The 18,459-nt window shown below is 38.9% G+C and overlaps 1 protein-coding gene across 7 annotated transcripts in view; it reads left to right on the top strand.

The window, feature by feature from the left end:
• Positions 1-18,459, top strand: part of LOC134287642 (1-phosphatidylinositol 4,5-bisphosphate phosphodiesterase classes I and II) — a 321,529-nt gene that overhangs the window by 271,842 nt on the left and 31,228 nt on the right. For all 7 annotated transcript variants that reach the window (XM_062849987.1, XM_062849988.1, XM_062849986.1 and 4 more), the window contains exons 7-10: positions 2,257-2,442; positions 16,629-16,826; positions 16,913-17,095; positions 17,158-17,338. In XM_062849987.1, the coding sequence (XP_062705971.1) occupies positions 2,257-2,442; positions 16,629-16,826; positions 16,913-17,095; positions 17,158-17,338 (748 nt within the window). The remainder of the gene's footprint in view (positions 1-2,256; positions 2,443-16,628; positions 16,827-16,912; positions 17,096-17,157; positions 17,339-18,459) is intronic.

Raw genomic sequence — 18,459 nt, 5'->3', positions numbered from 1 at the left:
CAACCAAAACTTGCGCTGTCGTAACTCTATTATAACATGTGTGTTGCTTGGGAATTGTGCCATATAGTTGTTGGATTCTTTGCGTTCAATATACGAAATCTCATTTCAAATCATCTCAAATCATCTCAAATCATCATTTCGTAAAAACACCGTTTCTTGAGAATGGCTTGACGGATCCCCGTGAAATTTTTTTGGTAGTTGCACAACCCCTAAAGCTCCGTGGTCAACTTTTTCGTTTTTTGATATCGTGCATTTAGCCGAAATGGCGATCAAAAAAACTCGTAATTTTTCGATTTTCAAAATTACAAATCAATGCCCCTCCCCTCTCCCAGGAGGGGGAGGGTCAAAACTTCAGATTTATGAGTTTCTAGTCAGGAGCAATCAGAAAAGGTGAAATTTGGAGCTGGGCAGAACAAAAGTTGATTTTTTTGTCGGACCGTGTAATTTACCTAAATTAATTCTCCCTAAATAGAGGACTGAGTGCATTTTTTTCATTGGGAGTGCACGATTTGACAAATCGAAAAGAAATCAGGCTGTCATGCTTAACCCACAGACAAACAGACGTAACATTTCGAACATTTCTCGATTCAATTCACCCACCCCCCGTCTCCGCACGTATAAGCCAAATCTCGACAATCCTAGGACACACTCTTTCATATTTTCGAATCCATAATGCTGTAGATGCAGAGGTACCTTCCCTAAATTATCGATAAGGGAAAATTTCGATAAGTAATTTTCTATCAAATCACCTTTCTGCGATTAAAAGTTTTCTTTCTTGATTTTTGTTGACCTGACTTCTTTCGTGTTTGCCCACCACAGTCAATAGCAATTTCGACGTTCCGAAACAATACACATTGTCTGTTGTTCAGCCGACATCCGCTCTTTGGCTGAGAATAAGGCTTCATTTCTTTTTGTTACTTTTCTGATCCTTCGAGATTTTCTGGAAGAATATTGAAATTATTTACTAACTAAGAGCAATTTTTCAAAACAAAATTTGGGAGCACTTTGAGGTATGATAACCAAAATATTGTAAGAGATCGTTTATCTAAATTGATCAGGATAGTAACAACCATTTTAGGTTCAATTTCGCAGAAGATATGGACCAACAGCGAGGACGCGACCTACTTCAACTTTTCAAAGCTCTGTCCTCCAGTTTAGCAATTCTCGATAGCATTCCTACTGCCTCTCATCGACGGAACCAATGTTCCAGTTGAATGACAAAATCTTCAATCCTCAAAAGTGGATTATTCAGCTTCTTATGCACACAATGACAATAAAAGTTTCCGGCTGAATTCCATGGGACCAGGACCTACCCAAAAGTACATAATGAAAATGAACCGTCCGGACCGTCGTCCGTCAGGGTAGCGCACGCAACACACACAGAAGATAATCGCCCTCGTGGGAATTGATAACAAGCTGACGATTAGGTTTGGGGGTTAGCTTCTGCGAAGGATCTCCTCTATCGTGCGTGGTGGCATGATATTTCACAATTTCTTTTCAACATTCGGTCTATCCTGGGGGCGTGGACGGCGGTGGTATCTAAGTGGCAGCAGGAATGTCTAGCCGATGCTTTATACTGCGGTTAGTCAAGGAACGCACTCTAAATGTGGAGCAATACGTCAGGGGTTTGCATGTTATTTGACTGGTGAACCACTTTTTCTTAATGAAATACTTCGAATAATGAATACTTGATAACTTCAAATATTTGTGATTGGAGATGGTAGTAATTTAATCAATGACTCATCATCACCAAACATTTCTTTTGTGCTCAAAACTAACGTATTTGCAATGAAAATGTATTCAGTGCATTCCATTTGAAGAATGGAATAAAGTGAATACATTTAATGCATTTTTCAATTTTGAAGAATGATGATGAATGCGCGAGCCAAAATGTTTTAGACTTAAACGCATAGATCTGAATATAAAAAAACCTTGTAGTACGAAATTCCGCGGCAACCACACAAATGTCCCTTGATAATTCCAGAGAAAGCTTCATGAAGCGAGCGAAAGTCCATCCCATTTTATCCAATTCTCGCTTCCTTAACATCCACAGGGACATTGCTCTGGTCACCCAGAGAGAAAAAATATTAAATTCTACTGAAATTACCTAGCAAACAAGCGCGCACCAACCCCACTTCAATCATTTAAATCAATTATGCGTAACTAATTTATTCGTGATTTTCTCTCTTTCTCTCCCACTTTTTCTCGGTCCTGGGGCGCGCGTCTGCTTCCGTTCCGTCCTCTGCCCAATAATAGCATCATCGAAGCGTTCGCCACCAACAAGGCCGAGCGACGGCGCGTGGAGAAGGCCCTCGACGTTTCCGGACTGCCCTCGGGGAAGGGCGACACGCTGGCGCTGTCCAAGTTTCAGTTCGAGGACTTTTTCAATCTGTACAAAAATCTCACCCAAAGAACCGAAGTGGAGAAAGTCTACGATGAACTGTAAGTATGTGGATTGTGTGGGTAGATAGGTATGCCACCAAGCCGGGCTGGGGAACCAGCTGTGAGAAATGAAAAGCGTATAAAGAAGTCTGAAGCGTTTTTTTTCTCTCCTTCTGGTGGATAGAGAGGACTTGGAATTTGCTTGGAACGAAAGCCGGGAAAACCGTTTCAGGGGAGGATTTGTTTTGACTTTTTCTTACATTTTAAGCTCGTAGATCCTGTTCTTGACATGCACAGATCTATCTTTCGTTGAAATAGTGTAACTGGGATTTCTTACATTTGTGTACAATGTAAAGCGTAATCCGTAGAACTGAGTTTGTGACCCGGTGCAGAAGGAAGCAACATTTTTAGATTCCCATGTTCCTACAACAATATTTCCATTTACGCGTTATATAGATACAACGCAGGTGGTCCATTAAACTCACCAGATGCCCAAAGAGAATCACAGATCCTGCTCGAAACAAAGGATTGAAACACTGTTTCATTAGTTGATTATTTTTATGTTTTTGTTAGAACTGAACAAGTATGATAACAAAATGAAAGGGATCAATCAGGGTCGCAATCATATCCATTTGAGTTGGTTGAATGGACTCTACGTAGCATACACCAAAGTGACAGAACAGGTTAGATTAAATCTCATTTCATATCACATTCAAAGCATCCGCACTATTTTAAAAATTGTTGTGAAGTGCTATCGGCGTATTTGCTGCAGCAGGGATGAACTCTGCATGCGAGAAGTGGCCCAAAAGTTTACTAAATGTTTATTACACCGGTCAACACTAAATTTTGTTATGGGATGAGAAAAAAAAATAACAGGGGTTTGGGACCCCAGAAGTGGCATAGTGAAAGAATTTTTGAAAAATATTGGACCGGGCCTTCACAGTTTAAGACCGAAGTTTGTATGGAGAACTTGGGGTGTTCAATTGATATGCGCGTTAGAACGGGCTTTGCATATATTTAGGCGTTAGACAATAACGAAACAAACCTGAATACCGAAAACGCCTAAATATATGCACCATACGTTTTTATGCGCGTATCAATTGAACACCCCAAGTTATCCATACAAACTTCGGTCTTGAACTGTGAAGGATCGCCCAGTCAACCAGTCATCGTATAGGAAGTTGAATAAGATGTTAAAGTGGAGGCGATATGCGTACATTTTACATGCGCCTATATAGAGGCATATACGCATATGGTCTCCACTTTATCATCTTTTGCAACATTTTATACGATTACTGGTTGTCTGGGCGGTCCAATATTTTTCAAAAATTCTTTCACTATGGCACTTCTGGGGTCCCAAACCCCTGTTATTTTTTCTTATCCCATAACACCAAATTTTGTGAAATTTTGCCGAGCAATGTTATTAAAGTTCAAAGTTAACCCCACGGAAATGCCTGAAAGTAAGCAGTTTTATTGCCAAATGCGTGATCAATTCCGAAAAAAACACTAATTGCCCAGAATTTAGGAGTTCGCAACTTATCCGCACAGATGGCGCCACCATCTAACTTTAGTTTTCCGTCCTAAAGACTTCGCGTCGTTCTGATAAAATAAACAACTCTTTCTCAGACGTTAAAATTCCACAATCTACTGTTAAGGAGTTATTGCAAAAACTAAATTGAAATAGTCTTTTTTGTTTTTTTTTTGTTCCTGAATTTTAACTTAACCATTTGAAGTCGGAATTTTTCCAAGCGTTATTATGGAGTTTTTCCGACGTTTTTTCCTGTAGTTTTGATGGTCAAAAGCCTAAAAATGGTAGAATATTATGCAGAATATTTTTTTTCTGGTTATCCTAGGTCATCCAAACTGTTCTTGAGTTTAGATCCTGAAGTCTGCGGGTGTAACGGTAACTTCTTTCATTATACAAAGCTACGATTTGTAATCTATCATGTCCAGTTAGTCTTCTCAAAGGTTAATAGACGATATCAAATAAGTCGGAATATTCTAGGTCATCAAAACTGTTCTTGAATTTAGATCCTAAATTCTGTGTGTGTAACAGTAACTTATTTCAATAAACAAAGCTACGATTTGTAATCCAACAGTACTGAATCCAGTAAGTCTACTGAAAATTCAGTAGACAGTATCACATCAGTCAGGATATCCTAGGTCATCCAAACTGCTCTTGAGTTTAGATCCTAAAGTCTGTGGGTGTAACGGTAACTTCTTTTAATATACAAAGTTACGATTTGTTATCTATCATGTCCAGTAAGTCTTCTGAAGTTCAATGGACGTAATCAGATTAGCTGGGGTCATCCAAACTATTATGATGTCTGAAATCTAGCATCTACAGTAGACCTCTTCATAAAAAATGAAATTTCTCGAATTCAGCCAGTCACCCCCACATCATAATTCTAATGCTGAAACAAACTTCTGGTCAAATTTTCAGCTAAATTGGTGAAGATTTCGAGGTGCCTCAAGTCAAAATTGTGTTTTTTGGTCATTTTTCGCCTTTAAAAATTGCCCGTGGAGGCTAGAAGCCATATAAAATATCGTGGTAACCCTTAAATGAAAGATATGTATGTTCCTTACAACTTTTGTGAACATTATGTACTGATAGGAGGGTGTTTTGATCATATATATTCGTTTTTCAGACATGCAAGTATGCTAAAAAGTTACATTTTACAACAGTTTTTGTTCTACGAAATTCAAACACTCAATTTTTATCAAAAGTTTCAAATCATTATATGATTACCCACAATATTCTGAACAATATTGCCATACATCATTTTCTTACCCGATTTACGGAAAAAATCACAAAAATCGAAAAGTAGAAGCTATCCTGAGTTTTTTGAGACCTGGGGTTGACGCAACTGCTGGCAGGCAGAAAAGTCAAACATAGTAGCTTTGCTTTTTCTTGATGATTGCAATGATTGATCATTGATTCAAGTGACAGGTTAGCACAAGTACACATTGCCTTAACAAAAGTGGCATATAATGTACCTCAGTAGAATATGAGAAATGGTTCAGATGGTAAGGCTTTGGACTGGCAAACCAAAGGTTCAAAGTTTGAATATAAGATCATTTGCTTAGGTTTTTTTTATTATCAAGCTGATAATATCAACTATCGTTCTAAACTTTGCATAAATACATGATGGCCAGCGTAGGGAAAACCGCATGAACTAGCGCATGCATATACGCATCATTCTGACAGAATGATAAAACCTTCATTGTGTGCGTAGTTGAAAATCGGACACGCTAAATAACAAATTTATTGCTTAATCCGTACTTCGGTTCTTACGTCGGACTGGTTGGCTGAGTAGCGGATCACATCCGCTCATAAAGATCCAATCACATCGTCGGATGACATCTTCCGACGCGAGCTTCGACGTTAGGTTTAACGCTTAGATTTGTAGGAAAACCATTGCAAAAAAAAAATGGAAAGCACATTTGACATAAATTCACACTCTGAACCTTTGGTTTGCCAGTCCAAAGCCTTACCATCTGAACCATTTCTCATATTCTACTGAGGTACATTATATGCCACTTTTGTTAAGGCAATGTGTACTTGTGCTAACCTGTCACTTGAATCAATGATCAATCATTGCAATCATCAAGAAAAAGCAAAGCTACTATGTTTGACTTTTCTGCCTGCCAGCAGTTGCGTCAACCCCAGGTCTCAAAAAACTCAGGATAGCTTCTACTTTTCGATTTTTGTGATTTTTTCCGTAGATCGGGTAAGAAAATCATGTATGGCAATATTGTTCAGAATATTGTGGGTAATCATATAATGGTTTGAAACTTTTGATAAAAATTGAGTGTTTGAATTTCGTAGAACAAAAACTGTTGTAAAATGTAACTTTTTAGCATACTTGCATGTCTGAAAAACGAATAAATATGATCAAAACACACTCCTATCAGTACATAATGTTCACAAAAGTTGTAAGGAACATGCATATCTTTCATTTAAGGGTTACCACGATATTTTATATGGATTCTAGCCTCCACGGGTAATTTTTAAAGGCGAAAAATGACCAAAAAACACAATTTTGACTTGAGGCACCTCGAAATCTTCACCAATTTAGCTGAAAATTTGACCAGAAGTTTGTTTCAGCATTAGAATTAAGATGTGGGGGTGACTGGCTGAATTCGAGAAATTTCATTTTTTATGAAGAGGTCTAATCTACAGTAATTGAAGTGTTTGTTTTGGCTATATAGAGTTATGTTGCATTATCTATTATACTAACAGGAACTCACAGAATATAATCAGTGACTATGACATAGCTTCGGGATATTCAGAATCGTACACACTGTCCTGCAATATATTACATGGAGTCTACAACCGTAATCATATATTTTTTGCTGTTCTGAGTTACACAACAAGTGTAGGCCTGAAACTATGGTTCCGATGTAGTTTGATTGATGAGCATAAGCATGAGCATGAGCATGAGCATAGATGACCGCACAATTCGTAGTTGCTACTCCGTGATTGACCAGAACAATCGAAATTGCACAAGGAACCAATGAATAGGGCTTAGGACTAGCTTACTATTCTCAATGTACACAGGTCGAGACCTCTCAACTTTAATAGGGTCAATAACGGCGCCGGCCACGTCCTTCCCAAGTAACCCAAGTTGTTATATTGGTGTACGAAATACAAGTTCCATACAAATACCTTTGTAATGTTGCTTCTTCGCAAAACCTTAATTTGTACACTTATATCACCGAAAAAGCGCAAAAAATGGCGGCTTATAAAACATCTTCGATGTTTTAAAAGATGTTTTCCAATACATTAGTAGAACTTGTAGCATGTTTTTTTCTAACATTCCAAATACTAATAAATACTAATCCGTTAAAGCCAAGCTAACAAAAGCTTTTACGAATTTCTAATCATTTTGTTCAAACAAGTGATGACTTATAATTATTTTCAAGGATTGAATGAGCATAAACATTAAATGTTTCCACGATTATCGTTGTTCTGTAGTATGGCTGAATCTCTTGTGCCATCCTAAATTCATGGTAAAATGAGCACAATTACTCTTCATAAATTCATGCGCTCCACCTCCAATTGAAAATGGGTATGGAAGTTGGCACATTTTTCAATATTTTTTGTCGAATTTTATACCAAATTTTCCAAAATTCAACATGGCAGGTGCCTACTACAGTGCCGCCCAAAAAATAGGAACTTTTGTTTTAAATTGAATATAATTCTGATTAAAATACGGCTGGCGTAGAAGAAATTTTACTTAATAGAAAAATCAGAACATTTTTTTTTAACATTCTGTAATTTCGTGTATCCAAACTAACGCACTTTGAGCACAGCATAAAAAATCTTTTAGGGAACTGAACGTTATAATCAAATGAGTGTAACCAACATATATGTATATGGTCGATGCTGAAATGATCCCAAAATATATTGTTTTCACTATAAATGACTGTAAATTCATTTTTTTACTATCCAACGCATAAAATATTGAAATGTATGTACAATTTTGCCAAACACTGTAATTTCATGAACCTTAAGGAAGAACTAAACTAAATGTTCAAATATATGTTAAAATACATCATTTGTGCATCTTAATAACATGCTTGTGGAACATAATGACTCACACGTAAAAATACCTTGAAAAAACATCATACCAACCTGATTCAAACAATCGGCTGAAACTAATATGTATCACGATTTACAACTGGATCCTTTATTTTGTTTTTCAATACCTGATTTCAACATCAGTATAACAATAACAAACTTGTGGTAAAATTGCAAAAAGCAACAGATAAAAATTTCATTCGCATTACTTTGCAAGTTCAAAACCTAATTTCTCTTTTTGTTAGTGTGGTTCAAAGTGAAAATAAAGGATTGCATCTGGGCAATAGTTGGGCTACAGTTAGCATAGGAACTGATTTTTGGGAAAACAATTTCAGGTGAGCATTGTTCCCGAGCCATCAAGAGCAACATAAATAAAATAGTTATTATGAGGGATGCTGAAATGTATTTCATACTAAAAAAATTACATGTTTTAAACATTTTTCAACATGTTGGTGTTGACTTTGTGCTGTTGGATTTCCCTACAACATCTCTATTTTGAGGAAGACGATTATGTAAATAATTTGTCTTGCCAACGTAAAAAATACATAATAAAAACCTGCGATACTACTGAAGAGCTTTTCAGTTATTTGTTATCGCAATACATAGCTAAAACATGATCTCAACTGAAGATGTTTGCAGTATCGTTAATAATACTATACTATAACATCTCTTCGATTTTTGATTTCAGAAGATGTTTTCTGTGTTACTTGGGTTACGGTCGTCGAGGATGGGAGGGAATGTTAGTAAGACAAACGGTGTTATAAAGACCGCGAATCGCTGCATCTCCACGTTTGTCTCAGGAAGGATTTTTTTTGTTAGTAGGGTAAGGTACATTGTCAGTCCGGGAGTCACCGATGGTTGGTGATATGATTTGACAATGGATCAATATACACAAACCGCCGTTAACAACCGACCACTTTTCGACGCAAAAACTAGCCAAAAAGAAAATTCTATCGCGCGTCTCCACTCCACTAATGAGCAGAAACCTTTAGTCTATTCCACACAGAAATACACTGAACGCGACTCATTTGTCGGCGCTCGGATTTTTTTCGACCGGAGAGCCCGAACACTTTTCACTCTTTTGTGTAAATGCAAAAAATGAAAGAAAATATTTATTATCAACTAAAAGTGTATTGGGAACTAGCGCGACGGGAAGCAAAAAATTCGGAACCGACTCGATCCACGACCACGACGCGTTCACCGCACACTCACCGCCGTCGAAATGCTCACTTCGGAATACAGAATAGAAAAGGAAAAAAAAACGAACCACCGAAGCAAACGCGCGCGAACTGGCACCCGGACGAAATTCTACTCTTCCGATGTAGTTTGGTTAATCTGGAATATCTCAAAAGTATCTTGGAATGACTCATGAAATGCCAGGGGGATTACAGATTGTATTTGAGTGTGTATATTACAGTTCATTATGAGAATAACTACTGTTACTGTCAAGAGCTAAACTTCAAGACAGTTTGGACGTTCATAAATGTCCCAAAGGTTTATAGCAATATCTAGTAGACTTCAGGTTGGTCCGAAAACTGCGATGGATTATGCAACGTTACTCAGTATATCAGATATGGCTGCTGTTACGAGTGTAGACCTGAAGTTCTAAACTCCAAGGTAGCTTTGTTTATCTGCAATATTTCTATAGTGTATCTAAATTACATTTAAGATTTCCAGAGCTTTGCGGATCCCAGCAGATTATGAAATGCTATTATTTATGGCGAAAACACAAAAAAAAATCTTGTAGATTCGAAGGACATCACTATTGGACAGTTTGGACGACCCTGAATGTTCCAAAGGTTTATAATAATAGACTTTAGATTGGTCCAGTAACCGCGGTTGATTATACAACGTTACTCAGTATAGCAGATATGGCTACTGTTATGAATGTAGATCTGAAGTTCTGAACTCCAAGGTAGGTGCTGACCTTGAATATCCTAATAATGTATCTAAATGATATTTGAGGTTTCAAGAGCTTCACGGATCCCAGCAGATTATGCAATGCTAATATTTAGGGACAATCACATAAAGTTGTAGAATTGAAGAACTTTATTTGGACGACCCTGAATGTCCTAAAGGTTTATAATAATATCTAGTAGACTTCAGGTCGGCCCAGTACCCGTGGTTGATTATGCAACGTCACTCAGTACAGCAGATATGACTGGTGTAACGAGTGTAGACCTGAAGTTATGAATTCAAGGTAGTTCGGCTGACCTGGAATGTTCCTATAGTGTCTATAAATGACTTAAGAGATTTTAAAAGCTTCACAGATCCTAGTAGATTATGCAATGATATTATATATTACGAAAACACATAAAAATTTTCCTGAAGATTTGAAGGACTTGACTATAGGACAGTTTGGACGACCCTGAATGTCCCAAAGGTTTGTAATAATATCTAGACTTCAGGTCGGTCTTAAAACCGTGGTTGATTATGCAACGTTACTCAGTTTTTCCTTAATGAGAAACGTCTTCAAATCCCGCTTCAACAGTGCATCACAACTTCAGACGCACAAATCTCAAGAAGCAAGCTTCAAACAACAGTGAATTTCATTATTCTGTTCTTGCTCACTTGTAATAAGCCTAAAATATGAAGCACCTGATCTTTTGTTTTGTTTACGAAGAGATTTGTGCCCTCGAAATCGTGAGTAGGTCTCAAAGTCGGCCATTGTGGTGGCCATTTTGGGATTCTAACAAGTCTGTCCTTAAAAGAGGACTCAATTTGCCACAACTTTGCCGAAGACAGTGTTCTGTTTCATTAAATGTTTGAATTTTTACAGCCGTTTTTTATGTTGAGGTTATATATGACCCCTCCGGCTTCAAAGGGTTAAGCTAATTCTTTACAGTCAAAAACCAGTTTTGAGCTTATTTTCGTGTTTTTACGAGAAACCATGTGAATTTAAAATATTTTCTGATGCAGAGCAGATGTGTCAATAACTTCCCGAACAATTTGGTGGAATATTACCATTAAAAATTGAAGAAAAAATAAAAAATCGAAAATGACGGTGTAAATAATTTTCAAATTATATTATCTCACAAGGCGCAAAAAATCGCCACCTGAAACTTTTAGAAAACAGACAAACACACTGTCAAAAATTTGGAGAGATATATTTTAGATTTTTTTTTTAAATATTTGGTCTTTTGGAATAGTATTATCACAATCTTATTTACAGACGACTCACTTAAGATTTTTACAGGGCGAACTCGTTCACGGTTATTTACAGTGTACTGAGAGAGTTTTCGGGGGTGATACCAAACATTTGCAGTATCAGATCGGTACTAGATTTACTGTCAGACATGACATTTGTACGTGCCGGTGCTGAAGCTTTTTGTTTTGTTAACGCGTTATGATTCTTTACGACGGAAGAAAGGAGGATATCGTCTTTACGCAAACTCAAATGGTACTACAGCCCTTTATTTGCGAACTACCTGCTGCAGAACGGATTCAGCGACCAGTATATCTATGGCGATGACAAGGTTGGCGATTTGAATGGCGGGGGTATAAATGAGTGTGTGTAGCACAAAAATCCTCTGGAATGCCTCCAGGAGTTTCATCATTGTTTTTTTCTTCCGGAAATTTCTCAGAATGACCTTGACAGGAGTACCTTCAGGTAAAAAAATCCAGGTGTTCCTTCAGAAATTCTTTCAGAGATGTCTCCTAGAGAAATAACACAGATTCATCCAGACTGATCGCTAAAGGATCAGGGATTCCCGTAGGAGGGCCTTCAAAGATTATTCTGAGAGTTTTTTCAGGGATTCCTTCTGAAGTCCCTTCAAGAATTCCTACAGAAGTTTCATTAGGTACTAGGTCAGAAGTCTCCTCAGAGATTTTTCCAAGAGATCCTTAAGAAATTCCTTCAGAATTTCAACAAGAATTTCTTCTAACGTTCTGTGGAGATCGCTCAGGGAGTTCCTTCAGGGATCACTCCGAGAGTTTCATCAAGGGCTCCTTCAGGAATTCCTTCTAGCATCCTTTCTGGAATTTTTTCAAGAATCCCTCCTGAAATTCCTTCAGGATGCCTCCTCGGAATTACTTCAGGATGCCTCATGTTTTTTTTTTTCAGAGATTCTTTCAGGAGTTCTTACAAGGAATGCCCGTGAAGTTCATTCAGGGATCTCCCTTATAGCTCCAACAGAATTAAGAGATGCCTCCAGGTGTTCATTAGGAATTCCTTCAGAAGTTTCCTAAGCTATTTCAACAGGACTTCGCTTCGGTATCCTTCCAGAAGTCCCTTCAGAGATTCTTTCATGTAGGATTCATAAATGCCTACTGGGGATGCATCAAGAGTTCTGTAAGAAGTTTCTTCAGGAATTCCTGAATAAGGTCTTTGATAATTAGTTTAGGAGTTCCTGAAGGAATTCCACCTGAAGTTCTTTCGTGGATTTCTCCTGAAATTCCTGGAATTTCTTTGACAATTCGTCTTACAATTCCTTCGGAGATTCCACCTGAATTTCCTGCAGGAGTCCTCATGACATTCTGTCGTGGATTTCTCATGAAATTCCTTCGGAGTTTCCTCCTGGATTCCTCTTAGAATTCCTTCGGGGATTCCTCCTAGAATTTGTTCGAAGATTTCTCCTGGACTTTATATGGGGATTCCTCTTGGAACCCCTACGGGGTTTCCGATTGGAAATCCTTCGAGGATTCCTCCTAGAATTCAGCGGTTCCTCTTGGAACTCCTGCAGGGATTTTTCCAGTAATTTCCAGTAATTCCGTCGGGTATTCCTCCTGGAATTTCTTCGGGGATTGCTCCTGGAATTAATTCGAAGATTTCTCTTAGAATTCCTTCGGAGATTATCCTAGAAATACTTCGAGGATTGCTCCTGCAATTTGGAGATTCCTTCTTGAATTCTTTCGGGGATTCCTTTTGGAATTCCTTCGGGGATTCCTTCTAGAGTTCCTTCGGAAATTTCCCCTGGGATTTTTTCGGGGATTCCCCCTGGAATTCTATAGGGGATTCCTTCTGAACTTCCTTCGAGGATTCCTCCTGAAATTTCTACAAAGGTGCGTCCTGGAATTTCTTCGTAGATTTCTCTTGGATTTCCCTCAGAGTTTCCTTTTGGAATTCCTTTGGTAATTCCTCTTCGGATTTCTTCGGAGATTCCTCCTGAAATTTCTTCGGGGATCTCTCATGGAATTCCTCCAGGGATACCCCCTAATATTCCTTCGAGGATTCCTTTTGGAATTCTTTCGGTGATTCTTCTTCGAATTTTTCTTGGAACTTCTTCGGAGATTCCTTCAGGAAATTTTCGTCGATTCCTCCTAGAAATCCTTTAAGAATTCTTTCTCGAATTCCCTAGGAAATTCCTACTGGAATTCTTTTAGGGATTCCTGCTGGAATGCCTTTAGAAATCATGCTGGAATTCGTTCGGGATTTCATCTTGGGATTCCTCCTAAAATAATTTTAGGAGTATCTCATAGAATTCCTTCGAGGATTTCTCCTGGAGTTCCTTCGAGGATTCCTTCTGGATATTTTTCGATGGTTCCTCCTGGAATTCCTTTGGGGATTCCATCTCGAATTCGTTTGAAAATTCTTTCCGGAAGGCCTCTGGGGATTTCTTCTGGACTTCATGGATTCCTACCGAATTTTTTACGGGAATTCCTCTTGATATTCCTTCGTGGATTCTTCCTGGAATTCTTTCGGGGTTTACTCCTGGAATTTCTTTGGTGATTCCTCTGAGAATTTTTGTCTGAGATTCCTCCTGAAATTCCTTCAGAAATTCTTCGATGGAATTCCTCCAGGATTCCTTCGGGATATCCTTCATGAATTGATACGGTGATTTCTCCTAGAGCTCCTTTAGAAATTCTTTCTGAAATTCGGGGATTCTTCCTAGAGTTCCTTTGGGGATTCCTTCTTGAGTTTCTTCGGAGATTCCTCCTGGAATTCCTTCAGAGATTCCTTTTGAAAAACCTTTGAGGATTCCGTTTGGAATCCCATCGGAGATTCCTTTCGGAATTTCTTCGGTGGTTCCCCCTGGGATATCTGCCAGGATTTCTGCTGTAATTTATTCGGAGATTCCTCCTAGAGTTCCTTCCTGGAATTCCTTCGGAGATTCTTCCTAGAATTCTTTCGATGATTTTTTTTTATTCCTTCGGGCATTCCTCCTGGAATTTCTTCGTAGATTCCTCTTGGAGTTCTTTTGGGGATTCCTCTGGGTTTTCTGTTCGGGGTTCCTCCTGGAATTCCTTCGGGATTTCCTTTTGGAATCCCTGAGGGATCTCTCACGGAATTTCTCCGGGGATTTCTTATGGAACCCTTTTGGGGATTCATCTTAAAATTCCTTCTGAAATTCTATCAGGGATTCCTCTAGGATTTCCTTCGGGGATACTTCCTAGATACTTCCTTCGGAGATTTCTTGCATCGAGGATTCCTCCTAAAATTTCTTCTCCTGATATTCCATTGGGGATTCCTTCTGGAATTCCTTCGGGGTTCGCTCTTGGAATTCTTTTGGTGACCTCTCTTCGAATTTTTCCGGAGGTTCCTTCTGGAGTTCCTCTGGGGATTCTTCATAAAATTCTTTCAGGGAATCTTCCTAGAATTTCTTCAGGGATTGCTGCTGGATTTTTTTCGGGGATTCCTACTGGAATTCCTTCGAGGATTCCTGGTGGAAATCTTTCACCAATTCCTCCTCAAATTCTCTCACGGATATCTCCTAGAACTCCTTCAGAGATTTCTACAGAATGTTTTTCGTTGATTCCTCCTTTAAATCCTTTGAAAATTCTTTTTCGAATTCCCTTGGAAATTCCCATTGAAATTATTTTGGAAATTCCTGCTGGAAATTCTCTGGGGCCTCCTTCTAGAATACCATTAGCAATTCCCGCTGGAACTCCTTCGGGGATTCCTCCTGGAATTCTTTTGGAGATTCCTGCTGTAATTCCCTTAGGATTCCTGCTTGAATTCATATGAAGAATCTTGCTAGAATTCCTTCGGAGATTCCAGATTCCAGATTCCTTTGGAAATTCTTTCAAATTTCAATCAGGGATTTCTTCAGAAGTTTCTGTAGGGATCCCTCTAAAAGAGATTCTTGACCCACCAGGGATTCCTACAGAAGCTCCTTTTTTCTTTTTCCTTCTCTCAAGTGTAGAATTAGCTTGATGTTAAAATACACATTAATAAAAACAAAAAAAAAAAAAAAAAAAAAAAAATCATGGATTCCTCCAAGAGTTTCTTTAAGGCTCCTCCTGGAATTCCTTCTGAGATTCTTCTCTGATCACATTCGGGAATTCCTTAGTGTAAATAGTGCGAGCTCATTATCAAACTTGATAGATTCTGAATAAGGTTTCGAACTACTTGGGCACCCGCGTCAATTCCCGGCACCTCACAACAAAACAAATCAAAATATCACTTGCCGCATATTTTCTAAACGCACTTTCGTAGGTAATCATCTCCCGCAACATTTCCGCAACAAAATCTACAGTCAATAAGCTACACGTTCACTCTGCCGCACAAGTGCTCAAATCAACTTTTACACGCAGACGGGTGCACTTCGGCAGCACAAAGATGGGTGCCGAAGTGATTTCCCATTTGATTTTGCTGGAAGTTCGGCACTGGTGCCGAGAATTGGTGTTGGACTAGGGTCAGCAAACTCGTTCAAAATCAACTTTCCGGTAGAAAATCTTCACAACAATCACTGTTAACAAAGTTCACGCAATAAGGTAGCCGATTCAGATGGAAGATCTGGACGAAAACGGTCGTTTCGTTGTAAATTTAGGTATTGAAAAATTTTGTTTACATGTAGTGCCGGAAATGGAGTCAAAAACCCTATTCTAAGAAAACAAAACAGAAACTGTAGCTAAATCGATATTTTATTACCCTTCAATGGAGTAATGGAGTAATGCAACAATGGAGTAATGCCACATTGTCTAATCACTGGTCGAAGGGACGGACGTTACACCGATGACACAATTTTCTGGATCTAAATGAGGGTTCTACTACTGTATTGTATTGTGGACTATTAAAATACTTTCATCGGGCATAAATTATGAGCTGCTCGATAAAAACTGAATATATATTAATCCTACCTCCTGGAATTTGTAAACTTATTGAACACAAAACAAATAATATCGTCATTCATCTTGATTGCACAGAATAAAACGAAACTGGAAACCAATTATGTATACCACTTTGTGGCGCCGGCCGGTAGTCAATAGACTACCACCCTGCTGCCATCATCGTCTTTTTACAAGCGCAGACAAATCCAATACAGCGCAGCAGCGCGATGGTTCAGTGTCTCCAGTGAACAGGTTGAAGAAACGATGTAGATTATGTCTAGGTGGATCTCTATCTTGGCAGTGATTGATTCCACTCGGTAACATGAACTTTGTGGAGCTTCTCCTATTTCCAATCCTTTATCAATCCTGCTCTAGCTATACTTACCACCGGGCACACCGGGCATGAAAGGAGCTTGGAGTGGAGAAGCATTGTGACAAGACGACTGTCAGGAGAATGAATACTGTAATTTAAACTTTCATACGGATCTGCAAACTGGTTCGTACGCCTGTAGGGACGTATACTGGAGAAATGATTGATTTTCCGGCGTTCGTCTCTTTCGAACCCTCCCACCTCCCACCAGATTTGCTGTTAGGACAATGTTAAACACCCGCTATTTTTAGAGCCATTCGTCAAACATTTGTTTAACTTCTACCCTCCCCACTACCGGAACAGGGTTGGAACGTCGAAGCGGCGACTGATGTCTACGTCGCAGCTAGTGGACTTTTTAAACAAAACTCAGCGGGACCCCCGGTTGAACGAAATTCTACATCCCTACGCAAACACGGCACGGGCCAGGGAGCTGATCCAGGAGTACGAACCGAACAAATTCAACGCTCAGAAGGGGCAGCTCAGCTTCGATGGGTTTCTAAGGTGAGTGAGGATAACTTTTGGGAAGCTGTGCGTTGTAGGTGCATCAATGTCAATTACAACCGAATGTTTCCGTCACTTTTTGGCAGGTACTTAATGTCGGAGGATAACCCAATCATGGCCCCGAGCAAGCTGGACTTGTGCGATGATATGGATCAACCGCTGTCACATTACTTCATCAACTCCTCGCACAACACCTATCTGACGGGTCATCAGATTACGGGCAAAAGTTCGGTGGAAATCTACCGGCAGAGTTTACTCGCCGGATGCAGGTTAGTATTTTTGAGGCAACAAAAAAAATGCTATCACCTTTCGTTCTGTCCTCTTTCCGCAGGTGTGTCGAATTGGACTTCTGGAATGGTCGCACCGAGGAGCCCATCATCGTGCATGGATATACTTTTGTTCCAGAAATTTGCGCCAAAAACGTACTAGAAGCAATAGCTGAAACAGCATTCAAAACATCCGAATTTCCTGTGATACTAAGTTTCGAAAACCACTGTAACCCGAGGCAGCAGGTGAGTGGAGGAAATAAGCACCATGCGTCTCCATTGTTCAACCGTAGCACAGACAGTGGGGAAAATAACCGGACCCCAAATCTTAACTTTCAGTAGCCGCTGATTATTACGGGGAAAAATAATAATTGCACAAATGAGACAAAATCGTAGTTTAATATGTCACTAGTGTTACCTTTGTGCGTTCTTGGAGATACATACTGTTTGTCAACCTATTATATGAGCATCATTTGTACCAATTTGTGTTCCAATATTGGTTAATCTTTTGCGAAGCTGGAACCATTCTCGTATAACACTATTTTTTAGACAACTATTTTTTGAACTATCAGCTCTCCGAAACTAGTGGACCGAAACTTTGAACGTTTATCAATATATTAATGCTTAAAAATAGGTACTTATTGAACGTTGAAAAAAAGTTATGATGGATTGATACTTTTTAGATCATTCTCGAAAGAAATGCTAACAAGGGAGGGTTACGATGGTGTCCCCCGGGGATTTCAACCGGACTATTTTTGTTGCAGTCTACATGTGGAAATATGAATAAATCCAAAGCCTTTATGGTGATGGGCCAGTGATGTAGTCAGGAGGGGCCCTCAAAGAAGCAAATTAGGCATAATATACCATTATTGAAAATGCTCAAACGTCATTAAAATGCAAATTTCATGATGTATTGCAGTAGAAACAGGCAGAATATGCAAGAATACATGATATCGTAATAATTTACCATAGGCGTTGCCAGGGTGAGATGGGTGATAAACAAGATGATACATTTTTATTAAAATAAAAAACAATAAAGTTTATTGTCTTCCCCAAGTCCCAATAAAGTTTATTATATCCCCAATTCAGGAATTCTTATAGGAATTCCTTCTGGGATTCTTTTCGGAACTGCTCCAGGAATTATATCAGGAGTTTCTCCAAGAATTCCTAAGCGAACTTTTCTTGAGATTCTTTCAGGAAGTCCTTCAGGAACTTCTCGTGGGATTCCTCCAGGAAGTTTTTCCGGATTCCTTGAGGAACTTCTCCCGAGATTTCTTCAGAAACTCTTCCTGGATTTTCTTTTGAATTCCTCCTGAAATTAATTCCGCAATTCCTCCTGGGGTTTCTTGAGGAATTTTTCCAGAAAT

This window comes from Aedes albopictus, chromosome 2 (assembly GCF_035046485.1).
Source record: "Aedes albopictus strain Foshan chromosome 2, AalbF5, whole genome shotgun sequence".
In the NCBI taxonomy this organism is placed as follows: domain Eukaryota; kingdom Metazoa; phylum Arthropoda; class Insecta; order Diptera; family Culicidae; genus Aedes; species Aedes albopictus.
Note: the sequence above shows the minus strand (reverse complement) of the source record. Positions and strands in the feature narration are given on the sequence as shown.